At 48.9% G+C, this 26,208-nt stretch overlaps 1 protein-coding gene across 1 annotated transcript in view; it reads right to left on the bottom strand.

Annotated features, from left to right (window-relative positions):
- GRIK4 (glutamate ionotropic receptor kainate type subunit 4) overlaps window positions 1–26,208 on the bottom strand; it is a 183,795-nt gene that overhangs the window by 63,158 nt on the left and 94,429 nt on the right. Inside the window, 2 exon segments of the mRNA XM_064634466.1 lie at window positions 2,557–2,654; window positions 9,596–9,760. Coding sequence (XP_064490536.1) covers window positions 2,557–2,654; window positions 9,596–9,760 — 263 coding nt within the window.

Below are 26,208 nucleotides of genomic sequence, written 5' to 3' on the forward strand. Positions count from 1 at the left end.
AGGAGGGTGGGATCTGTGCAACAGCAGAGGAAAATAATTATCACAGCCAACGAGAAGCCACGGGGAGAAGTGGATCAGGAAAAGTCTTGCTGAGCCACTCAGAGAAAGGCAACAGGGTCTGTGATTACAGCCCGGGAAACCTTCCGGATGAGTTCAACCTAATTAGCTGGGGCGCTAATTGTAGCCGGGCCCACACTTCATGGCTGCCTGGGTAAGCAGGGAGGAGACTCTGCAGGCAGGCAGGGATACACTGGGATGCAGGCAGGGATACACTGGGATGCAGGCAGGCTGGGATGCAGGCAGGGATACACTGGGATACAGGCAGGCTGGGATGCAGGCAGGCAGGGATACACTGGGATGCAGGCAGGCTGGGATGCAGGCAGGTAAGGACACACTGGGATACAGGCAGACTGGGATGTAGGCAGGCAGGGACACACTGGGATGCAGGCAGGCAGGGACACACTGGGATGCAGGCAGACTGGGATGCAGGCAGGCTGGGATACGCTGTGATGCAGGCAGGCTGGGATACACTGGGATGCAGGCAGGCAGGGATACACTGGGATGCAGGCAGGCAGGGATACGTTGGGATGCAGGCAGGGATACACTGGGATGCAGGCAGGGTGGGATACACTGGAATGCAGCCATGGAGCCCCCAGCCCTTTGCTGTGTGCTGCAGATCCACCCCACCTGCTGAGCTGGTGTGTCATCGGGCAATTAAGGGCAGATGAAGGGGAGAACAGGATGACCCCGTGCTGGCAGGGCTCGGGAGAGAGGGGAACAGATGCAGCAGCCAGAAGCTTTGGGCATTTTTGATCAGCAGGTAACAGGTGGCCATACCATGGGCAAGCTCCAAGGGACTGGAACCACCTTGCAGATAATGCTGCATTTGTCATTAACACAGAGAGCAGGAGGAGGGGGTGGGATGCTGCTCCTCCGGGAATTTGGGGAGGGGGGAGCTGCACACCTTGCAGATTCCTGCAGAGGGAATGGGTGGGCAGACAGACAGATCAAGCTCAGGCACTGAGGTTCAGCCAAATAAGGAGAGGGAATATTGTTTTCCTTTTGCTGAGTGAATTATTTGCAAGAAATAGAAGTCAGAGAAAGGGAAACATCTGCTACGGCTTCGTTAGCCGAGTGTCAAGTCGACTTTTCCTTCATTATTAGCCCTTCCTAAAGCTATCAGCCTATGCCTCCCACCTCTCTCCTCTTGGGAAAGCCTATTAGCAGCTTGTGATGGCTGTTTTATTGACAGCATAAGCTGTTTGCTTAGCAAAAGGAAACTTAAAAGAGTAATAAGCTGCTATCTGCCTTGATTTCAGTCTGCAGCCTTCATCCCGGGCTGTGTTAGCAGGGAGACAGGCTGGGAGGGAAAGCTGAATTCCTGTAACCAGAGCAGACAGGGCAGCATCCTGATCATTCCTGGGAGCCAGGACGAGCCTGAGGTTTGCAGATACCAGAGAGAAGGAAATGCAGACAGAGGGGACCCCCCCAGGGCTGATCCCAGCCCTGGTTCAGACCCTTTACTCCCAGAGTCCTCCTCTCCTCCCCAGGACTCTGCCCCATTGCAACCCCCCTTTCTGCACAGGGGGAAGGAAATCTCTGTGCCACAGGCACTGGAGGGGTGACACAGCAGGGACAGGTCCATCCCCACAGGTTCCAGTCCCTGCACCACGGGGTGACACGGGGACACAGTTCCCTGTGCCCGAGGGATGGAGGGATGGCTGGAAGCAGGGGGCACAGTGGCACCAGCTGATGCTTCTGTGATACAAATCACAGGGACCTGCTGCAGGTTTGCACCCCTAAGAGGGCAGCTGAGATCGAGTGTGAGAATCAAACAGCTCAGAATTGCACTGGGACTCACCTTTCATTGCTGAGAAAAAAAAAAAAAGAGAGATCAGAGACTGGAGGGGCAAAACACTCCTGGTGTGTTACTACAGAGCTGCCTGGCCTGGGATGGAGCACAGGTCCAGGAGGTTTAACAGGAGAAAGCACTACAAAACACCCCCAGGAGACCCATCCTGCCACAGCTCAGTGCATTAGGTCTGAAAGATCCATCTCTTCACCGCTTCTGATGCTCCAGGAACAAGGAACAGCACTCATTTGTTAATGTGAATTATTTCCAGTGCTTAGTTCCAGCCTCCCCTCCTTGGGGGCTGGGCTCCAGAGAGAGCCCACGAAATGGCTGAGAGATGTTATCTGGCTTTAAAGGGATGAACTGTGAGAGGAGAACTCAATTTCTTTTCCCCTGTGCAGAGCCAGATCAGCGTAAGGTGGTTGAAGGCTTGGGAAATATTAAATCAAGCACACGGTCTGGACACAGATAAAAAGGGTTTGCATCGATGGAACACCAGTAAACTGTTAAAAAACAAAAAAATAAAGCTTTCCACGTTTGTGCACGAAGTTGTGTCACACCAGGAGCTCTGGCTGGGATGTTCAGGAAGGATCAGGGCTCCCACATTCCCTCCCAGCCCTGGGCAGCCCACCAGGCACGGGGGCATTGGGGCCAAGTCAATGTGAGGGCATAAACTTACCCCAGAAAGGAACTTTTCCACTTACCTCCTTCTCCCCACAGATATTGCTGATAATAGAGCTCGAGGCTGGGCTTGAGGAAGGTCCCAGGACTCCAACCACTCCTTTGGGGAGAATCTGGCACACTGTGGGCACCAGGGAGAGGGAACAGGCATTAGACTTCATCCTCACCTGCTTACAGTCCCTGCTGCACTAAGAACGTCACATTCCTTCACACAACACACTCCCTGCCATTTACACCTCCAGAATCCCTCTATTCCCCCTGAAGCACTGTCACCCTGCCTGTGACACTCTCCCTCATTCCCCAGCCTTTTAAAATCCCACCTAAACCCTCCCCAAAGCCCCAGTATCCTCATCTCTTGGGGCTCTCTCTTTTAACACCCCTTTTTGTCCCCAGGATAAAACAGGAACTGAGGTATATGGAAGATGCTCAACACAGCAGTGACCCGGCTTCAAAGCATCATCCAGCAGCAAACAAACTTGTATGAATTGCTCCCCTCATCCTCTGCAGAGCTCAGTGGTAATAATAAGGGTTGCATTACTGTTTTTCATTTGTTTGGGGTTGTGTTTTTTTTCCCTATTTGTAGTTAATCTTCTGGCTCCTGTCCACCAAGGTTAGCAGAGCAATAAAAAAAAAAAAAAAAAAAAAAAAAACACCCTGACAAACCCAAGAAGTTAAATCTCTTCCCTCAAGCTTCCCTGGGTTAAAATGCAACCTTTTGTCCTCTGAATTCACAGCACAAATTTAGCTGATTGTGCCCCAAGGAGGAGCCCAGCTGGTGTCACCTCCCCATCCACTAGGAATGCTCCTCGGGAGCAGCTGGTGCAGGCAGAGCCTGAACAGAAGGCGAGAGCCCCTCGTGCCTCAATTCCTGGGCTCTCACAAGCTCATGTGAACATGTGCTGGCCACGGCTCCTCCTGCAATGCCAGACCTGCCTCAGCATCCTCACACGCTCAGCTCCTTCCTCCCCACACACACAGAGCCACTGGAGCCTTCCTGAAGGAACAGGATGTGGAAGAGGGGAAGGGAGGCACCAAAACTACCCATCAGTTCTGGCTCACAACGTTTTCACGTGGGAAAATTAAACCACAACAGCACAAAGCTGGGATTTTAAAGCTTTTGATGGTTCTTCAGCATCAAACTTCCCTCCTCACCACAGGTCCCTGGTTTACACCTCAGACGAACTTTTGGGATGGTTGCAAAGAGTTATCCAGGCTCAGTGCCTGGAAAAGGAGCTGGAAAAATTCAAATCTGAACGTGTTGTTTTGGGGGTTTTTTTGTAGCAAAGGGAATTCATCATCAAAATGGCTGAAACATAGATCAGAGCAGGTTTTTTATCAATTCGAAGTCTTTAAATCAGGGCTGGATGTGAAATGAGAGCCCACACTGTGCTTGGGGTGGTTTCAGAGCAGTGAGCTGTAGCACAGAGTTTGGAAAGTGAACTTCTACAGCCTGATTTCAGCTACCCAAGGTTGCCCAGAGAAGCTGTGGCTGCCCCATCCCTGCAAGTGTCCAAGGCCAGGTTGGATGGAGCCCTGAACAACCTGGGCTGGTGGAAGGTGTCCCTGCCCATGGCAGGGGGTGGAACAAGGTGAGCTTTAAGGTTCCTTCCAACCCAAACCATTCTGGGAGTCTGTGATCTCTGGCCTTAAACTCCATAAGTCTCCACAGCCTCATGACTGGAATATGAGGCCAAAATCTGATTTAGTTTTTCCCTTTGGGGAATTGGTTTTACCTCTCTTTTGAAGGCAGAGCTCCATCCCCTCCCCAGCCCCTGTCCATACTGATTGCTCTGACTTCTTACAGCGAGTGCTGATGAAATGCAAACATCTCCTCTTGGATTTTCCTTCCTTCTGTGCTCTCTCCCCCTGCAACAGCTCAGTCTCCTCCAGAGCCAGTGATATTTTTCTGTGGCATCTTCAAAAGGAATCCAGTGCTTGCTTTCCCTCCGTGCTTAAAAATTTACAGGCACTTAGACCTCTTCAGAGGACGCTTTTAAATAAGAGCACCAGCGATTTGAAAACCCTGCCTGCTGCCTCAGCAGCCCCTCTCAGCTCCAGCAAACCCTTCAGCTGGAGGAGGAAGGAGCTGCTCCAAGTCCCCTCCTTTATCCACAGGTCGTAAAGGCAAAAATTCCCGGGGAAAATTCTGTGGTGCACAGGGAGGGGAAAAGTTTGGTGAGCGCTTTCCTTCTCATCCCCGGCAGGGAGAACAAAAAGTGGGTTAAGTAGCCATAGCAACAGAGTTGCAACAACTGCCAGAAGAAAAAGACCTGGTTTTTGTCACTACCAGGGGGAAACATCCACTAAAATTAAGGAAAATGAATGGAAACAAAGTGGAGGTGCCCGAGGCAAAGGTTTTGACCACGTTTGGGAAGCTTCCCGTGTAATCCAAGCTCATTTCCTACTTGGAACGTTTCCTGATGCTGTTTGTCCCCACAGGGAGGAAAGGCTCAGCCTTGCTGCTGCCATGGGCACTGCAGGTTCAGAAAAGGGTTGCAGAAATGTAGGTCCTGTAAAAAAAAAACCTCAGCCCTGCTAATCACAGAGAGTATAACCACAGACAGTGGCATATTATGGGATATTGCCCCTCCAATCCCTTCGTACTCCCCCACCTGGCTGCCATGTAAGGTGGGTGCTGGGCAGGACACATTTTTGATTGCTGCAGACTTCTCTTTGTGTCCAATTTTACATTGTCCAGAATTCAGGATCTCAAGAAACACTGGACATTGGAAAGGCATCACATTAAGAAGCTCTTTAATCCTGGGATGGGGTGTGGGATCATCCCTGCTCAGGTGTGTGTTCAGTGTGCAGTGAACAGTGACCCTCCTTTGGTAGCAGCAAGGCTGTGCTGCCACAAAAACAAGAAAGGGATGTGTTTAATCATTTCCATGGGTGTATTTGGGAATTACAAAGCTCTGGACACTCAGGAAACAACAAGGTATTTTTTTAAAGGAAGGTGGAAATGCATGCCTATTTTTTGAACATGGAAAAGCAAGACAACAAGTAGGTAACTGTGACATTACATATGTCTGTGCAGCCCCTCAGACGTGGTCAGAGAGTGCCTTTCCCCTCCTGGGATCCCAAATATTTCCCTGTTCAAAGCAGGGCTGAAAGCCCCCCAAGGAGAGCATCCACCCCCGGGGCAGGACACAGCATCCCCTTCCCTGCACACAGACACCTGACCCCAGGGTTTCAAACAGCATGCAAGGAACATTCCTGGCTCTAATTGAGCACAAATGAGCAGGGAAGGCTGGCAATTACCTCAGCATTTCCATGACTGCAAAACATGCCAGAGGGTCTGGAGTGGCAGGGACTGGTCAGGATGGGAATCTCAGACAGGGAACACCAAGTGCATAAATAAATAAATAAATAGCTGGTGTTCCAGAGGGTTCATCCTGCACTCCCAGACTGCTCCCTGCAGCATCCTTTGTGCTTCCTAAAAGGAACCCACAACCAGGGGAGCCCAGAGAGAAGCTGTGGCTGCCCATGGAAGTGTTCAAGGCCAGGCTGGAACAACCTGGTCTAGTGGAAGGTGTCCCTGCCCAGGGCAGGGGGTGGAACTGGAAGATCTTCAAGGTCCCTTTCCAGCTCCAACCATTCTGTGATTCCATGACAACCAAAGCAGGCTTAAAACGTGAAATCCCACAAAAATGGTGGGACAGGTAATATAATATCACATTTGAGCCACTGCCACTGAAAGGACATATCAGGCACTTTGAAATCTTGGTGTGAATAAATAAAAATTTAAAATCCTCCAGCCCCTGACCTGCCCCAGGATGTTTGGATTCACAACAAAGAGATGCTTAAAAGGCTGACGAGGCCAGAGGGGACAGGGGAACAAGTAGAAGATCTGTCCCTCCCTGGACATCAAAAGGAATGAGGTGGTTTAGATAAAGACACGATTAAACAAGTCATTTTGGATCCCCATGAAAGGAGCTGAAACATCAAACACAAAGAGAGAACAGGTTTTCCTTGTAACAGCAAAAAAAAACCAAAAAAAACCAAAAAGCTCTGTCCACAACCTTTCAGTGCACTCCTTGCAAACACAGATGTTTCACACAGGAGCAGTCAGTGTTTGCCTTCATTCATATCTAAAGCTGAAACAGAAACCAGGCATGAATGTGATTAACTGACTCATATTTCACCTGCTGCAGCAACTGTGATTTTTGGGGCCCTCTATCGTGAGCCAGTCAAAAGGAAAAAGGAAAGAAAAGCAGCTCAACACTAAAATAAAAAACTAACTCCCCAAAATTCCTCCTTCTCTTGAAGCACTAACTGTTTATGGAATATCACTGATGGGGTGTAATTCCTAAATCAGTCAGCTAAACATGGAGCTGTGATATTTAACAGTGACTCAAAAGGGTGTGAAATGTGAGAACAGTATTACACAGCTGTATAACAGCTTTGCAGTCATAGGTTAAAGCATCTAAACAGTTTTTATTAATATTATGTGTCATAACAAACATCAGAGCTGTATTAAAGCATCTGAGAGGCATGAAAGCCCTTGAAATTTAAGTCAGAGGATCTGATTCTCCTCCACTGCCAGTGTAAATCAAGAATAACTTCAGTGACATTAATAGCAGAGCCATGCAGAATCCAGATTTTTTCCTTTTCAAAGACACGCTTGCAGACATTTTTCCCTCTGAAGAAAAGGCAAATAACACACTGCAAAACTCACCAAAACCACGTCAAGTTTGCTCCAATTCCTACTTTTTTACAAGAAAATCACCCAAAAAGGTGCAAACTGGAAATGGGAGGTGCCTCTTCCTCGCTCACCCTGTTTCCACAATCTCCCCAAACACAACATTTTTGCTGCAATCAACAATCTCTTGTGGAACATTTCATTCTCAGCTTGAAAAAATCTCCCAACAGAGATTAATAAGCAGTGTTCTGGGTGGACAAGTGGGACAGAAATCCTGCCCCCCATCCCTGTGGCATCCCTGGGGGTCACTTGGCAGCCAAGGCCCGAGTTAAACAACAGGAAAGCTGCTCCATGCAGGAGATTTATGAGGAAGGAACAGGGATGGAACTCAAAATGCCACTGGGTCCTTCAAAGGGTCCTTTAAGACCCTTTTTTCCTGGGTCCTTCCTGCACAGAAAGCTCAGGCAAACAAGGAATTTTGTCATTTCCTAGGAGGCTGTTGAGAGGTCTGGGATACTTCCAGGGGCAAACTGGGAATGTACTGGGAAGGAGCTGTGGGAGCAAGTCCAGAGGAGGTACCAAGTTGATCAGAGGGATGGAGCAGCTCTGCTGGGAGGAAAGGCTGAGAGAATTGGGATTGATCAACCTGGAGAAGAGAAGCTTTGGGGTGACCTAATTGTGACCTTCCAGGATCTGAAGGAGCCACAAGAAAGATGGAGAGGGACTTTGGACAAGGGCCTGGAGTGACAGGACAAGGGGGAATGGCTTCACACTGGCAGAGAGTGTAGGTTTAGGTGGGATATTGGGAAGGAATTCTTCCCTGGGAGGGTGGGGAGGCCCTGGCACAGGTTGCCCAGAGAAGCTGTGGCTGCCCCATCCCTGGAAGTGCCCAAGGGCAGGTTGGAGGGGGCTTGGAGCAACCTGGGCTGGTGGAAGGTGTCCCTGCCCATGGCAGGGGGGTTGGAACTCGATAATCTTTAAGGTCCTTCCAACCCAACCCAGCCTGTGATCCTATGATTGCATGAAATCCAGGCTGTCCCCACCCCTTCTGCACAGGGAGACTGGATGTGCCCCAGAGCTGTGCCAAATGAGGGCAAAGCAGGATGGGCAACAATCCTGGGCAGATGGGAAAGACCAGGAACACAGAAGAGAGATGAGGGATCCAAACCAGTGGAGAATTTCTGCTTTAAACAGCCCCTGTGATGATTTTAATCTGTGCTGCCTCACGGGTGACAGGCTCTATAAATAGACATCCAGGTACTTGCTGAGACGCATTTTATTAACTGAACTCTTCTATAAATAATGCAAACACTAATTCAGGAAATGAAGGATGTGCTGATCTCGCAGACCCACGGAGCCCGTTCTTCCAGCTACCCAGAGTCACTGCTGAGCAGCTCTGGGGACCACAGGGCTGCTCAATGCTCTGCAGAGCACACACCAAAACTGTGGGAGAAACCAGCCTGTCCCAGGCCACAACACACCACCACACTTTTTGGGGATACCCTGCAGATTGCACAGTCCTGGAACACAGAACTGTTGGGAAACGAGTCTAAAATCCCTATTATTAAAAATGATCTCTCCAGCTTTTTCAAGCCAACTGGTAATAAAAAGTTATAGTCCTCCCTTGAACTCTAAAGGTCAGCTTAAAAATGATTCTGAAGGGAAGCTATCCTATTCCAAAGGATATTTACTCTTATAGGAAGAGGCAATTATGGATCTTTTGGGCTCCTTTCACTCAGGCTCCCAAAAGGTCTGTGGGACACTGACCATCAATCTCCTTGTTATCCATCAGCATGGAGCTGACACATTGGGCATCCACAGGAACAACTCTAATAGAGAACTGTTTCATTAAGGGACTTGGGAGTGACGTGGGAAATCTACTGCTCTTTCAAAATTAGCTCTTTTTCAATCCACACGCTTTTAAACATCACTTAAAAACCTCCCTTTGTGTAAATAAATCTGCTGCCAATCTCAAGCCCTGGAAGAGCTGTCATGTTTGCTGACACGCAGAATTCCAGGGGGAATTAAAAATAACTTAATTGCACCCAACTTGCCCAGAGAGTCTCTTATTTGCTCACCATTAAGTGCCTCACAAAGGATCAGCACCTCCCGTATCGCTGCCTCTGTTTATTGACACACAGATTAAAGGAAGTAATTTGTCCCAAACCACTGAGCTGAGTGGTGGCAAAGCCTGTTGGGGACCCAGATCCTCTCAAGTCCACGCCTGGGCTCACCTCCCAACACCAAGCTACACCCTCAAATGAAAACTGCTCTGTGTGAGCAGGAGAGGAGCAGAGAGGGGGGGGTTTATGCCAGTTGGCTGACACACAATTTCCCTCTGCAGCAAGTGTGCCAGACACCCCTGGTGAGCTGGCAGAGAGGGGAAGGGGGGCAGGCCCAGCTGCAGGAGAGGCACTCACTGGTTTCTGCTGTCTCGTACTCGCTGTCCCGCAGCAGCTCGAAGATGTCCACCTCCACCTTGGCCTTCCCCGCCCGCTCGGGCGCGCGGTTGATGCGGTTCTTGGCCAGGGTGATGGAGAGCCTCTCCCCTCTGCTGCACTCCATGGGGTCATCCAGGATGGCAGCTGTGGGAGCAAAGGGGTTGGCAGTGGTTAGGCACGGCAGGGACTCTGTGCACATCCCCATCCCCCTCGTCCCCCGATCCCTTCGGGATCTCCACACTGGGGCTCCTCTCGCCACCACACTCGGCACATCCTCCTTCCCACACGGCCTCTCCTGCTGTTTCACCCACCTCCCAAGGTTTTTGCCAGACAGGTGGGTGGTGAAATCTCTGCAGCAGTGGCTGTGCTACCTGTCGGAATGCCACAGCACAGCCACCCACGCTGTCGGGGTGCTGGTGGCATCCAGCACCCACCCCGGGGGCTCTCAGAGAGGCACATCCAGCTGTGCAGCCCTGAGGAACCCAGATCCAGGCTCTGCCTCACATCCCAACAAAGGAGGAACGTCCCCAGATAGCCTTGGATCGTTCCTGTGAAGCGTTGATCCGGTGCTGATAGCTGGAATATTTCAGGAAGCACGTGGGCAGCCGTGGGTGGGGAGGGACAAATATTTTTCAAACAGAAAGCACTTGACTCTTGAACTCAGCTCCTGGGGCTGCCCACTCAAATCTGTGTTAGGCACAGGGAGAGGGTGAGGGGTATTATTTTTGTTTTCTTGAGGGAAGGCAAAAAGGAATCAGAGTTGAGCATTTTGTTATGAGCTGGCACAAGGTCTGCACCCCCCTGGGTTTGTCCCTGCTAACAGGGGGTCTCCTCCCAGAACACAGCAATTCCACTGGATCTGGGGAAGAGCAGAGCTGTTGTTTGTTGAGCACATTAAAAAAAGCACCAAGGCTTATCTCCCCTTCCCAAAAAATCACTCCAAAGGGAGTGATGCCATCCAGAACTGCTCAGGGGCCGGAGCAGGCAGGTGAGCAGGGCAGGGATTAGTGGGGCTCTGCTGGGCTGTGTGGCAGGGAAACAGGGAACTCAGGGCAGCAGCCCTGGGGAAGCTTTGGAACGTGGCACTGGGCTGCAGCACGTTTGGCTTGGGGTTTTTTTTAGAAGGAAAATCAGCTGAAACCTGAAATAACACCTGAAATAACTGAAATCAGTCCTAACTTGGAGGTATCCTGAGTTCTAAGAGCAAGGGCTGGCAGGACAGCCACTGTTCAAAGTCAGAGCTCACTGGGGTACCTGGCAGAGAAGCACAGAGATGTTGGGCTGGAGGTGGGACTGAGAACAGCCCTCAGAGGGCTGGTTGGTGTCTGGAAGGTCCTCACTGCTCCCCATCACCCTCCAGTGCCACCAACACTCCTGTCTCAGGTCCAGCCTCCTTTTATTTTGCCTTCCCTGCCCCTGAGACTCACTTTGACCCAACCCCAAAGCACAGCCCAGTATCAACAACCAACTCACACCACGTTCCAGGGCTCTTTTTCCAGCCTTGCTCTGTTCATCCCACTGGAACCTTCTGTCTCCTGACAAAACTGCAGAGCATCCCTGTGTCCCAGTCCTGCCCCAGCCTCAGCAGTGGAATCCACTGGTGAAGCAGAGGTGTTCCACACTATCCTAATTTACTTTATATTCCGAGGATACTCAAGAAATTCCTTCTCTTCCTAGATTTTCCCGCTTTTGTGGGAGTTGAATTAAGTAAGCACTGATAAAGAACCCCACAGCAACACTTGTGGTGCACTATACAGATATCTGGGAGAATAACGTGTCCCAACAAGCAGCTAAAACTCCATTTCTTCAGGAAAGAAGCAGCAGAGAAGAAAGTTCTCACACACAAAACCTTTTCCCTCCAACCCTGCTCCCAGGAAAGGGTAAATCCGTGTGCTGGAATGTGATGAACATCCCAAAAATGCTGCTGGAGTTCAGGTGCTGACACAGCAAAATTAAAGATCAGTGGTGAGGGGAGTGTGTGTCAGCATTCTGAGATTCATTAAGTTTCTAATTTGAAAGCTTCAAAATCACTAAATTGGGAAATGTTTTCGAGTATATTCCTAATTGCCAGGTTTCAAACAAAATCCACTTCCACTAATGTGCAGTTAAAGACATTTGAAATATAAAACAGTCGAAACCAAATTTTGAATTATTTCCCCAGGCCACCTAGACAAAAAAAGGTTTGTTTTTCTGTGTGTCTATTCAGGATGGGATTTTCCATTCTTATTTTTTGGAAACCTTGAAAAGTTCCCTACAGGTGAGGGGAAAAAAAAAATAAAACCTCAAAATAAATAACAATAGTAAACCCTCTTTTTTACTCAGCTCTGATTGAATTTGAACTTTGGGACTTGTGATAGAAAACCAGCAAAATGTGCTCCCTTGCATTTTGGGACACTTTGGTTACTTTTACTAAATATTAAACCAGCCCTCAGGACCCAGCAGGTAATGAGGCTGAGCTAATCTTTATTTATTAAAGCTAGAGCATGAAAAAAGGTCATTTAATGTTTAAAAAAAGGTTGGTTTTAAAAACTTCATGCCTTGGGACACGGTGCCAAAGCTCATCTCACAGTGGCATCATTAAGTATGAACGGAAATCTTTCTAGAAATTCCCTTTCATCTCCTCCTGTCTATTAAATATGGGAAGATGCATCAAGTAAATCTTTAATCCTGAAGACTTACAGCAAAGTCTTTGAACTTTGTTGCCCTCAAAAATCACTCCTGTCTTCCCAATTGTGATAAATGTCTCTGGTCTAGACAACTTCTCTGTGAATTATGAGGAAAACATTCCAGAGGGAGCCAGGAGCACCTGGATCTGTGATGCCCAACTCAGGGCTGTTCAAGATTTCCCAGGGACTGAGAGTCAAACAATCCAAGTGAAGCCACCAAGGACTGGCACAGGCTGAGTTTTCCTCTGGAATAATTGGCTGGGAACATCTTTTCCCAGGGGATGTTCCGATCTTGACAGATAAAAATCCTTCAGATAGTAATAATTATCTTTCTAGTCAATATGCCCAGGTTTTCCTTACACTTAACACCAAGCCCATAAACCTGAGAGGCACCAAGCCAGAAGAGTTTATCCCCCTGGAAATGCAGAAAGAGCAGCTGGGTTGTGGTTCATCAATATTCAAGCGACGAAGTTTAAATTTCTATCAAACCCACATTTCAAATGCAACACTCAGACTTAATGATTTAACAGCAAGAACCAGGTATTTAACAGCAAGAACCATTATTGATAGGCAAAGAAATGCAAGGGGATGGGAAAATCAGATTTCAATGACTCTCCTACAGACAGTCTTCAGCTCAGGGATCTTCCAGCCCTCGGGGGGGGGGATGAGGAGGCAGGAATTGATGCCCTGTGATGAGATGTGTGTGTGAAAGCACTCAGCCTAAGCCCTGCCCTACCAAAACAGAGTGTGAGGCATCCCTGGGAGTGCTTTGTCCAGACAGGAGCTGGACAAGGAGCTTCCCAGAGACGTGTCTTCCTCAAACTCCACCATTCCCAGCCTGGGCAGTGGCATCTGCTGCACATTTTCCCCCCCAGAGCACATCCACAACACTGTGCAGGGCAGATGCTCAAACCCTTCTGCCTCTTCTCCTCATACCCCGGAGAAACTTCTCCAGGAGGAGGAAGGACATTAATTTCTCACCCTGAACTGCTCAGCTCTGCTCCTTCCTGCCCAAACAGCGTCGGGGGGCACGGGCAGTGCTGCCAGCCCGGGTGCCCTGGGTGCTGGAGGCAGCTGTCCTGCTGGAGCTGGGCTGGCACACAGCAGCCACCCGAGCCCCTGCAGCAGCCAGGCTGCAGGCAGCACCAGAATTCAATCCTTTCCACCCTCAGCTGGCTCTCAAGCAGGGCTAAGAAAGCAGAAAGGCTCCATCCCCCCGTCCCCCCGAGCCATGTGGCTCCTCAGAGCCACCAGCCAAGGCTCAACAGATGCACCCTGACAAGCCTCATCCCACTGCAGGTTTTGCTGCAACATCACTCCTTAATTCATGATTCAAGCAGGATCTAATGAAGTAGCATTTTTATAACAATAACAGGGAACAGATGCTAGCAGGAGATTTAGACACTGCTACAACAAACTGTGCTCAGCTGACCTTTCCCTGTTAACACTATCATTTTTTATTTACGTTTTTCTCAGATGCTTTTCATACCTTTGAGATGTGAAGTCATACTCAGAAACACAGTTTCCATCTCAAGGCATCTCTTGAAGATGCAGATTTGGCAAAGCACTGGCTTACTAAACATATTTCACTGTTTGTAACCTGTCCCTCCAAGTTAAAAAGATATAAAGCTGTCTGCAATATTTCTCATCTGACAGGTTAAGAGCACATCTACAACCTCTTCTGATTTATCCTGTAAACACGCTCACGGAATCATCAAGGTTGGAAAAGCCCTCCAGGATCATCGAGTCCCCCCTGGGACCCATCCCCACCTTGTCCCCCAGCCCAGAGCACTGAGTGCCACATCCAGGGCTGGGGAATCCAAACCTCCCTGGGCAGCCCCTTCCAATGCCTGAAAACCCTTTCCCAGGAGGAAATTCCTCCTGATGTCCAACCTGACCCCCACGTCTCCCCTTCCTCCTTTTCCTCTTCCTCAGCCACCTGCATATCCTGCACCATTGGAGACCCTCCTCACATCATGAACCCCAAACTGCCCCCAAAACCACGAGGCTGCAGGGTCAGGTGATTAAAAAACTGTTGCAAAATTGCCTTATTTTGTCCTTTTCCCCTCTGCTGAGTACGGTATCAACCCTTCAGGCTGTCAATACAGCAGAGGGGAAGGAATTTGCACAGTGCCTCATTACAGGGCTGTCAAGTGGAGCTCCAGTGGAGGAACAGGTGGGGTTGTGTTTCCATTATAACCTCTGAAGTGCTGCTTAAAAATAAAATAAAAAGTCGTCAAGGCGCTATTACTCTGAGAGGGAAGAGGATCTCATCAAGGAAAAGGAAAATCTAAAAACATCAAACCTCCTTCACAAAGAGACCTGATAATGTTTGTGTGATCGGTGCAGCACAGGGCTATTTGTTGCTCTTGGCCAACATGGGAAATCTGCATTTAAATGGAGCTTCCCTCTCATTTCTGTTATCCAGAGAGAGTGAATTCAGGGGAGAGAGAGAGAAGGGGAGATGTGATAAAAACAGCTCAGGGCTTTAGTTTGCACTGCTTGAAACACAATCTCTCTTTTATCTTCTTTATTAACTGCTCTGTGTACATAAAATCAGAATTACATTCTCTGAGACCTGGAGTTTCCAGGAAAAAAAAAAAAAAAAAGGGAATGAAGGCAATGACTTGTCCATCATGCTGGGCCTGTCACAGTGCTGGGATGCAAAGCCTCTGCATCCCAGCAAACATCATCCCTCTGGGGCAGGTGAAAGCCCTGCCAGGCTCCTCACCTCACCTGCTTTTCCAAATATAAATCCCACTACGAGGCAGCAGCAAACAAACTTTACATGGAGACAGAAGCAAAAGAGCCCAAAGGGATCAGAAAAGGGTCTGGAATGGAAATGCCCCATCCAGAGTAACCTGAAAACATCCTCTTGGACACAAGCAGGGCAGGAAATTGAGGTCTTTTAACATGAGGTCTCTTAAATTCCTCTGGATTTCCAAAGCCAGGCTTGAGGTCCTGATCTGGGTATTCAAATAATGTGTTTGTGACCAGGTAAGTCCCACTAAATCCCCTGAAAAGCCTGCCAAGAGACATCCCAACAACGAGGAGAGAAAAGCAGGGACAAGGAGGAATGAGGGATTTAGCCTTCCCGAGGTGTAAGGTCAGGGAATGTGATTCTGGCTCTGAAAGAAGGGACAGTCTGGAAGGATGGACACAAAGGGATCCCCTGCATGCCCACAAAGCCCTGCCCTGAAATGTGGGCTGGGTTTCGTGGCCAGAAGGGGAAGGAGGTGAGAGTGGAATGACAGGAAGGCACAGTGGGAAACCTCTCACTGCAGAACCACAGACACCACCCAGGAATGTTGGTGCCATCAGCAGGGAAGAGCCTCCTTGGGCTCTCAGAAACTCTCCAGCAAGAAAACAGGCAATTCCAGGCACCAAGAGCTTGTTTCTGCACATGGTGGAATGGGATTTATACTTTTTTTTCCTCCCTTGGCTGAAACTTTTCTCCCAGTGGGAGCAATCCATAGCAGTGCTCTGTGATACGGATTTTCAGCATCTTTGCAAAGCCCACCTGTCAAACTGGCCCCCAGCTTGCCAAAAATTCAAACTAACTGCCTGGACAACCCCATCCCCACGAGGTCAGGGCTCAGTGCCTAAATCATATTCTGTTTTTTAGGAAACCAGCCTGAAAACACCGAGCGAAGTCGAGAAGATTATTCTCCTGTCTGTCTTTTGTTCCCATAATGTCAAGCTGAGTTTCAAAAGGAAGTTTTTTTTCTGCCCATTTTCGTGGTCTCAGGTGATTGGCAGCAGCTGTGGTTTTTAGGAAGAGAGCACTGGGAAGCCCTGGTGGGGCCAATAAACTTGGCAAGGCCAAGAAACAGGCAAGAACTTAATTAAGTCAGTGGAGAGTATAAATACAAGAAAAATAACCACACAAACCCCAAGTGCCACTTGCAGGCAAGCAAAAAAGAATGAGGAGGGGAGAAACAATGTGTAAAATTCTAAGCTAAGGTGGGGAAAAAAAACAAAAAAAGCCAAAAAACAAATGGGGAAGTCCACGAGGATTTATAGTGCTAATCATGGATTTGAGAGATGGCAATTCATAATGCAGCTGTGGGACTCGGTGTGGGAGAGCAGGCAGAGGCACTGATGAGGGAAAGAGCATTCCATGGAATGGGGAAGCAGGAAAAGAAGCTGCTGCAGAGCCCCAGATGCCAGAGGATACCCACAAAAAGCTTGTTCTGTACCTAAGGCACCACAAAAACGACACCATCTGCAGAGGGGGCTGCGTTTCAGTGGCAGCCAAGGCTGTTCCAGCACACACACAACACTTTGGGGTTTACTGACTGTCAGGGATTTAACCAGAGGAACATTCCCAGGCCTGGCACTTTGCCTCCTGCAGAGGGAACCACTTCTTGAACCTCCTTCTGATCACAGAATTGTTAAGGATGGAAAAGATCTCCAACTATCACCCAGCACCACACTCTGCTCACCACTAAACCACGTCCTCAGGTGCCACAGCCACAGGTTTTTGAACACTTCCAGGGATGGTGACTCCTCCACTGCCCTGGGCAACCTGTTCCAACTCCTGACAACCCTTTCCAGGACGAAATTTTTCTAATCTAGACCTCCCCTGGCTCAGCCTGAGGCTGTCTCCTCTCGCCCTGCTGAGGATCAGACAGCATGTTACAGGATCAAAGGAATTCAGGGTCTCCCTAAAGTCACTGAATTCCCATTTATGTAAGTGGGGCTTTAGTGACAATTTCCCTCTTAACCCTTTCCAGGCTGGCAAACCCCAGGGATGCAGAGCTTAGCCCAAATTCCAGAGGAGGGAATTGCCAAGCCCCATGTCCAGGTTTTCCCCAGCCAGATGATGAATCCCTGCACAGGCAGCAAACAGCCTTGGCCACATCCCCAGTGCCAGGGTGAGAAGGGGGGAAAAGCTGCTGTGCTGAGGGATTTAGGGCTTTGCTTTCATTAATATGGAGAGCTCAGAGACGTTTTGCCCTGGTTCTAATGGTGTCACAAATCAGTGGCCACTGCTGCTGTCACAAAGCCCTGGAAGATGGATCCAAGGACAAGGAGCGACCATGCTGGATGTAGATAGCAGATATGACAATTCCTTTGAAGAGATGAGATTGAAAAATCATTTCACCTCTCATTTGTCTTTCTCCTGTGATGAATGAAGAACGGAGGCATGAAGAGATAAAGCAGCTCCTCAAGGCTTTCCAGGACCACGTGGCAAATAAACAGATTTAATATGCCAAGAGACTCCAGAAACCCTTGCAGGACCTCAGTGTTTCTACTCACTGCCAACAAAACCTGACACTTGTGCTTCAATCTCCAGGCATTCAAGTGCATCAGGAAGACAAAGTGAGCACTGTTTATGGATCTTTTGGGAACCCCCAGAAGCAGCAGCATGTTAAAAGAAACAAGGATGAAGATAAATGGGTCAATGCTGCAAGGATGGGCACAGTGGGGGTGGAAGAGTCAAACTATGTTTGGAACCTTTGGGTGGGAAGGGACCTTAAAGCTCATCTCAGTACAAAACCTGCCACTCAGGGACACCTTCCACCAGCCCAGGCTGCTCCAACCTGGCCTTGGACACTTCCAGGGATGGGGCAGCCACAGCTTCTCTGGGCAACCTGTGCCAGGGCCTCCCCACCCTCACAGCAGAGAGGGTCAGGACCTTGTGAGGGCAATTCAGAGCAAATCAGGGAATAATTTGTCCCTATCAAGCTGCCTTTTAAAGCCTCTGCTCCCTGTGCTCCATAGGAAACCCCGCTGCCAACATCTCCCTCCTCCCTACCCCCCCACTGCCCAGATGTTGGTGCACAGATGTGCAAGGGAAGGTAGCACAGCCCAAGAGCAGGAGGTGATCACAGCAAAGCTGAGTAGAAGATGAACAAGGGTGGGAAAAGGTGACACTGGAAGCCCCACCCCTGTAGCAGAGGATCCAGATGTATTAGAGCACATGAGAGAGTTTGATCCGATTATAAAAGACACTCCAGCCCTTGGCTGATGTGCCTCAGGACTGTTTTCATCTCTGTTTTACTGGTAGAACAAACAACTTTTCCTGCTGAGTCACACTGAAATGAGATGCTAAAGAGCTGCCACACCAGATGTGGAAGCCCTTCAGATCCAATATCGATCAATCTACACAGCCTGTATTTATTTATTTTTTGCCTCTCAGCCTTCAGCAATTTAATAGGTTACTTTAATGTCTTCCTGCCTTCCCTCTTTAGTATGCTCTGCCCACTGCAATTCTTCTCCCCTGATGACTTCTTCCCTGACTTCTGGACGGGAAAGCAAAACAGCAATTTTCTTTTCCCTGGGCTCTGACATGGTTTTCCCTCCCTTTCTATCCATCTTAGCAGCACAGAGCTAATTCATCTAATCCCAGTATACTTTTTATACTTGTTCAGAAAGAAAAGCAGCCCCACTTTGTTCTTAGATGACTTTTTGAGAGAAAGGATCTACAGAGACCCAAAGTGACTGAAGTGATGCACAGAAACATCCTCGCTCGAAGCAATTTGTCTCAGCCCCCTCTGGAGACCGTCCCTAAGTGGGGTGTCAGACATTGCCTGGAGAGTCCTTGGCACAGCAGAAAACAACCACAAAATCCTTAAAAAGTTTTCCCAAGGAATCTAGCACAAGGTTTCTAGCACAAGGCTCTTCTGTGCAGGTAAAGAAACAAACTTTTAGGCAAATGGCTTTTGCTTTCAGCTTTGGGAGCTCATTACGGATTCTCCTACATCTGGAGAAGTTTTAAACACGCCACACAGAGACAGAAAAGGGCAAGTGAAGAGCAAGAAAGGAAAAGGGAAGGCGAGGAAAAAGAAAAAGCTCGGCTGCAGAGAGTGAATTAAATCAGACACAAAAAACTCTCAGTGAACAAGGGTGAAGAAACCCAAAGGAAAAGCTATTCCAGACTCCCGGGATGTTAAGAGTGATGGAAGAGCTGGTGGGATCAGGGCTGGGGAGGAATCAGTCCCAACACTGGGTGAGGAATGAGACACAGCAGAGCCAGCCAGGCTGAGTGCAGGGAAAGACATCCCCTGCAGTCTGTGAGGAAGCTTCCTAGAGGGGACACTGAATTAGTGACATTAATGCAGCACGAAACTGGATCAGGCTCCCAGTGATGAGCTTAATTAAACAACAGAGCTGTCCATAGGCTCTGGTTTATGTTATAAATAAGCAACGTTTACACTGATTAATTGAAGTCATGGTTCACATCATTAAATCCTGCTTTCAACCACCTAAAGGAGGATACCTGCAGGAGCTGAATGCAGCCACAGGTGCTCTGACACTTCAAGCCTAAGCACAGCCCAGGGAGGGGGACAAGGGGTCTTTCCAAGGCTCTTTCCCACTGAGAGGAGGCTGGAAGCAGCTTGTATTCCAGTGGGTGGTCCAGGGGCTGCTGCCTCATGAAGAGCAAGGGTTGGCAGCCCCAGGCAGCCCCACGTTCCCACTGGTTCTCCAAGCCTATAAAAGATGCCTTAACACAGCACTGAGAACATCTTGGAGGCAGCAAGCTGTGTCAGCTGCCCTCAAGGATCCAATTCTTTTTCATTATCCCAGCCAGAAGAACGTGCCTGGAGAAACAGGGCTGCTTTATCATCCTCCCCAGCCCCTTCCAGGGCCAGCTCTGGGACAGCAAACCATCCAAGCCCCAAACCTGCCCAGCCCTGGCCACCCCTCTCTGTTCACTCTGAATCTCCATCCTCAAGAGCTAAAGGGGAAAAAACCCTGGCCTGTATGAAAAGCTTCACCCCATGAAACTTGAGGTTTAAAGATAAAATTCCCACTCAGGCCCTGCTCTGAACCAGGATGAACTGAGGCTCATGTCTACCACTTACTCTAATTGGAATTATGAAAACAGGACAGACCCTTTCTCCCCTCTTTTTCAGCTTTCTGCTCCTTCCTCCCACAGCCCCAGAGGTTTTTCCACAGCTCTAATATTTCAGAGAATGGCCTCGTTGCTCTGAAGTGAAAAGCCAGCTTGGGAGACCCTGGTCTGCTCCAGCTCATCCATCACATCTGCTCCCAAACCCCGTGGTTATTAAAAATTAGAGCCGGTCAAATTATTGTTATATTTTGACACATGGAGAATATTATTATCATCCTTTCCCTGGCTGCCCCCAACCCCTCCTCATGAATCATTCATGAATCTCTCCTGATTCCTGCAAAAGAGCTTTGTGCAAGGCACATTTCCTGCCACAGTGGAGGGAGACTCCGGAGACAAGGCCCCAAGTCTCTGATGAGCCCATCAAATGGCCCCAGAAAATTCTGCAAGGATGATTACCAGCTCCTTCATCTCCTCCAGTCTTCTCCCTTTTCCCTAACACAATCTTACCAGATTGGGAACAGACTAATAACAACAGTAATAAAATAAACTTCATTTAGGGTCGGTCGCAGGACTGGGGCTATTTCCTCCATCTCTTCCCCATCACAGAATTGTCTCTTAAATGGATAACAATGATTGTGAAGGTCCAGTTATTACCTTGAAACCTCACATTTTTATACATCCAATGCTGTTCTCTTATATAAATAACAGTTATTATTGTAAAGTGATTTTCCCCCTCCTGTACTTCCAAAGAGTTCCTGCAGGAGATGACAATGAAAATGGGTTCCATTAATACCACACTTAGGCCCTGCTGCTTTCGTGCTTTAACTTCCAGCATTAATCTTCTAATGTGTCTTTAAACAAATATCATTCATCCCACAACTCTCTGGCAGCTATTCTTCCCCTTCCTTTCCCCCAATATCCTTTCCAGTTAAATAGGAGCTCTTCCTCCCCCAACTCATCAGTGGGTGTTGTGCTCCTGCCAGTGAGAGAAAAGCATTTTTTTCAGGCAGTTTCCTGGTAATTACAAGAAAAAAAAAATACACAGGAAAAAAAAAAACCACACACACCCCCCCAAAAAAATGTGTCTCCCCCAATCAGGAGACACACATCAGAAGGGGCTGTGATGGGAGGGTTTCTGCCTTCCCTGAAGCCTTGCAGTGAGGATCACAGGGTGACTCTGCTGAAGAGGGATTCCAAACCCATCCTGAGGTGACAGAGCTGGGTGCCCAGGGGGATTCCAAACCCATCCTGAGGTGACAGAGCTGGGTGCCCAGGGGGATTCCAAACCCATCCTGAGGTGACAGAGCTGGGTGCCCAGGGGGATTCCAAACCCATCCTGAGGTGACAGAGCTGGTGCCCGGGCAGGTTGGGAGCACAGGGAAAACGCTGCCTCTGGCACACAGCACCCTCCTTTGAGCCCAAATGCAACTGCCAGGTATCACTTCTGTGTGATCTGATGAGGAGAAACAAGGCTCTTCTTCTCCTTCCACAGTCACAGGGCAGCTGAGACTACAGCTCTCAACTGTCTGCACAGGACTCTTTGAAACTCTGCCACTGCCTCTCAGCAGTGAAGAACTGCTGTCACCTGCATTTCACGGGGAGCTGAGGCAGAAAATGGACACAGCCCAACTCTGCAGTGGTGTTCAGACACCAACCCTGCCCCTGAGGGGGGAAAATCCACGGATTTCACCTATTCCAAGGAGCTAATCTCTCTCTCTCCTCCAGTGGTGCAGTGCCAGCATCGCTGGGGTCCTGCCCACTCTGCCAAGGCCACCACGTCCATCCAGCAAGGGGAGGACACTCTGACCTTCCAGCAAAGGCAAAAAAGAATGTTTTCCAGACTAATTAAGCTAATTAAGGCTAATTATGCATTAGGCATGAGGCACACGGGCACAGGACCACAGTTCCAGGAAATGGTGCTGCATTCTGCTTAAAAGGTCTGAGTTTCCAGACTCATCATCCTCATGTCACCTCTCCTCATCCTCCTTTGCTCAGGGGAGCTCTCTCCTCCTTAACACCCTCAAAAGAGGAGGATCCCCCAACCAAAAAAACCCTCATTTTCACAAATGGTTCAACAGCAAGACCAAGCCATGAGTGAGAACTGAAATTAAAAAACAGGCTGCCCACCTCGGGGTTACTCATCTTCCCCTGCACTTCCCACCTCTGGCACCAGAAATGGCAAAGATTAATCCCCCTGAGTTACCTCATGGAACTCCTGGACATCTTGGACTTTTGTGCTCTCTCCTCCCCCCCTCCCTGGAGTGATGACATTCCCTTTACCCTTGCTCAGTTCCAGCCTCTCCCTCATTATCATCTGTCAAGTCTAATTAACAAGGCACTGACATCAGGGAAGAGGATTCCTGCAGTGTCCTGTGGGAGCCAGCGGAGAGGAGCCTCCACCCTTTGGAAAAATGGAATAAACTCCCCAGCTGATGGTTGTTGCTGTTCCCATGATCCCCCCCCAGGAGCCCAGTCGAAGCCACACACTTAAAACTCTCCCATCTTTTGGAATTCCCACCCCTGCTCCCGGAACCATCATCATTTCCCTTCCCCAATCAGCTGCCTACTGGGATAAAAGGGTTTCAGGCCAATAATTTGGTGGTTTGCAGGTGCCTCCTCTGAGCTGTTTTATTTTACTCCCTCCAAACCCAACATGCCTTTCACAACAAAAAAAAAAAAAAACAAACCAAAACACTTGGCTGTGTTTCCCATGTTCCTGATTAACCAGTTAATGAGGAATCTGGATGGAGCAGAATCAACAGGAAATTAAGGCAACAAAATCCACTCCATCCCTCCTATTTTAAAGCACAGGGAAAAAAAAAATCCAAAATATTTCCCTGAAGAGTGGCAAAAGCTCCAGTGGAAGAGGTAAAATGCTTTTCCTAGGAAACACCACTACATATCCTTAACATAATGAAGCACATAAATAATCAGGAATATTACTCAGCACTAAGTAATAGCCTGAGGTTATCTGGGAATAATTTCTAATACAACTGGCTCTGATTATGTCACTGCTGCAAGAGGTCACTTTTTGCCACTTCTTCAGGGGGACAACTTTGCTGCAAGGTTGTGGGTTTGCTTTTTTGTTGTTTTTGTTTGTTTACCAGAAAAAGGTCACAGAAGGGGGGAGGGGAAGAGACAAACTGGGATAATTTTTTGGCACAAAACCCCCTCACAATATCTCCTAGGCCAAAACTGGTGTCTTTCAAAAAAAATTAAGACTTCTCAGGCCCAGTAAAGAGTTTTTTTAAGGTGCAGAGAGGGCTCTCATTACGTTGGAAGTCTCTCAGTGCAGGTTTTCTTCAGTGTTTGAGAATCTGTGCAGGACCACAGCTCAGGATCAAAACTGCAAAATGCTACTAGCAAAATAAAGGATAATAATCACTTGGGCATGAGTTTGTTTTTAATCCAACCAAACTCTAATGCTTGTCTCTGTGTGTACATGTATAAATAAAACCCAAAAAGACAAGTTTGGTTTAAAATCAACTGATATCGAGACTCCAGCCCTACCAAGAGCAGCAAGGTTGTGTCCTTTTGCTTAGGGGAGCTCAGCAGCTGCCCCATCCAGACTCCAGGACCTCCCAGAGCCCTCCCTTTCCCAAACCCCATGCACACCCCGATTTCCTCCCCTCCAACAGGCGTCAAAACCCACCACGTACTTACACACTGCAGAGCTTGGCAGTGCCCACAGCCCAGCACTGAGAGCCTCAATTAAATCAATTAGCATCCCCATACATGGCTAATATTGGAGACGTAGGAGAGGCTTTATTATCCAAATAGGAAATCAGTTGGTGTGTCCAGATGGTCACTGGAGGCGCTGGAATCACCACACTAGCACTGTAACTCCTGTGTTTGGGCCCGTTTCAATGGCACCAGCCCCTGTTTATCAGCTTGGAGGAGAGCCTGTGCCATCTGGGCAGGATGAGGTTCATTGTCTGCCTGGCACACACGGGATAAACACAGCTCCCACTCCCACCCCACTGCTGGTGATTAATATGGACGGGGAGAGGGATGGGAACGGGCTGGAAAGTGCTGTGAGAAAGCTCTGGGGGCAGAAGGGTCTCTGAGCATGGATTGGGTTGGGCTCTGGGGGCCACATCCCCTCCTGGCTGCAAAGGGACTCCCTGGAATACTCCTGGAAAAGTATGGAGGGAACCCCCAACCAAAACCATCACCCCAAACCCTCCTGTTTTCTGCTCCTCGCCGGGACTGAGCTGCCAGGAGAGTTCCATCTGCACCCCAGCACCACCTGTGACCCGTTCTGCAGGCAAGCTCTCTAGTTTTAAAACACCAGTTCTCCATTTTAAAACACTTTAATCCACCTAAAGGCAGGAGCTGGGCTGTCTGGGCCAGATCCTCTCCTGGCTGCAAAGGGATTCCCTGGAATACTCCAGGAAAAGCATGGAGGGAACCCCCAACCAAAACCAACCCCAAACCCTCCCGTTTTCTGCTCCTCGCCGGGACTGAGCTGCCAGGAGAGTTTCATCTGCACCCCAGCACCACCTGTGACCCATTCTGCAGGCAAGCTCTCTAGTTTTAAAACACCAGTTCTCCATTTTAAAACACTTTAATCCATTTAAAAGCCTGTCTGTGCCTCCAAAGGCAGCGAGCGAACCGAGGCAGCCGAATTAACCAGCGACGCTTCCTGTGCTACAAAGGGGCTTCAAACCCACAGAGGTTCAGCCCCAGCCATCAAGAGAGCAGAACACGCTCAGGACAGGCTCAGGAACAACTTCTGAACACACACCAGCTCCCTACCTGGCGCTGTAATGACAGGAAGGGAACGCTCACAGCCCGTTAAGTCTCTAACTGCTGTTAAAACCCTCCCATTAGTCTCCTCGTGTCATCTCCCTGCAAGGGGATAATCCTTCTGTTCTCACACACACTTCATCTGCTCCAGCAGCAGAGATTCTCCCTCATTATGCACCAGCACACGTGGCCACGCAGAGGACAGTCACTTTGGGTTGTGTGGCAGTGACAACACAAAAGTGTTTGCCTGTGTGTGAATGAAAAATACTATGAAAGGAGATTATTATTGGAAAGATGACAGGGGGGAAAAAAAAAAAAAAACAACAAAACCTTGCAAGACACGAAGCCCAGTGTAGTTCTGCTAAAAAGTGAAACAGGTTACAAAAGTGATTGTGTGAGAATGGATGTATCATTCTCTCCTGACATGACATTGCCTCAATTAGGTTCTCTTGTTGAGGTAACCTGGAGGCAGCCCAGCGAGGTAACAGATGGGAAAGGCTCTCTCTGTGAGGGTAAGTGCAGGGTTTGCCTGTCTGGAGGTACATAAAGCAATTTATTGTTCTTTTTTTTTTTTTTTTCTCTTGCATTCAGCGTTTCTGACGAGGTCAACAGGGAGGGAGCAGAGAAAGCCTGGATTCAGATTCAGATTTCACACATCAGAGGGGAAAACACTCAACTTGAAAAAAGCTTTGGGAGCAGTAACTGAGAAATTATATATGTGCTTTTTCTCACCTCCAGCCCTGTTCCTTTATTTTATTTAAAACTGTCACGTTAACGTGGTTTTTAAGAGAACACATAAAGCTCTCCTGCATTTTCCCAGTGCTGTGCTCTGATGGTTTGCACTGATAAAAATCACCTTCCCAGCCACTGATCAGGAGGAGAGCAGGAGGTTTGGGGGCACATCCAGAGCAGGGCTGGGTGATGAGTCCAGGGGTGAGAGCTTTCAGAAGATGAGCAAAAGAAGGGTCTGAAGCATCAACCCAACTACCCCAAGACAGCCAGAGAGTGACAGGACGAGAGGACAGGGCCTCAAAGTGCACCAGGGGAGGGTCAGGTTGGACATCAGGAAGAATTTCTTCATGGAAAGGGTTGCTAAGCATTGGAAGGGGCTGCCCAGGGAGGCAGTGGAGTCACCAGCCCTGGAGGTGTTAAGGAAACAACTGGACATGGCACTTGTGACAAGGTGGGGACCGGTCAAGAGTTGGACTTGATCATCTCGGGGATCTCTTCCAATCTAAATGATCCTGGGATTCCCTGATTCAGGCAGCCGGTATTCTGAGGTCCTTCCCGGCTTTTCCTTTCCAATGTAGCATCCAGCTGCCTGAGGTGCTTTTTCAGGAGCTGGCCAGAAAGCTGCCAGCCTTCCACTCTCACAC

The sequence above is a fragment of the Pseudopipra pipra genome, chromosome 23 (assembly GCF_036250125.1).
Source record: "Pseudopipra pipra isolate bDixPip1 chromosome 23, bDixPip1.hap1, whole genome shotgun sequence".
NCBI lineage: Eukaryota > Metazoa > Chordata > Aves > Passeriformes > Pipridae > Pseudopipra > Pseudopipra pipra.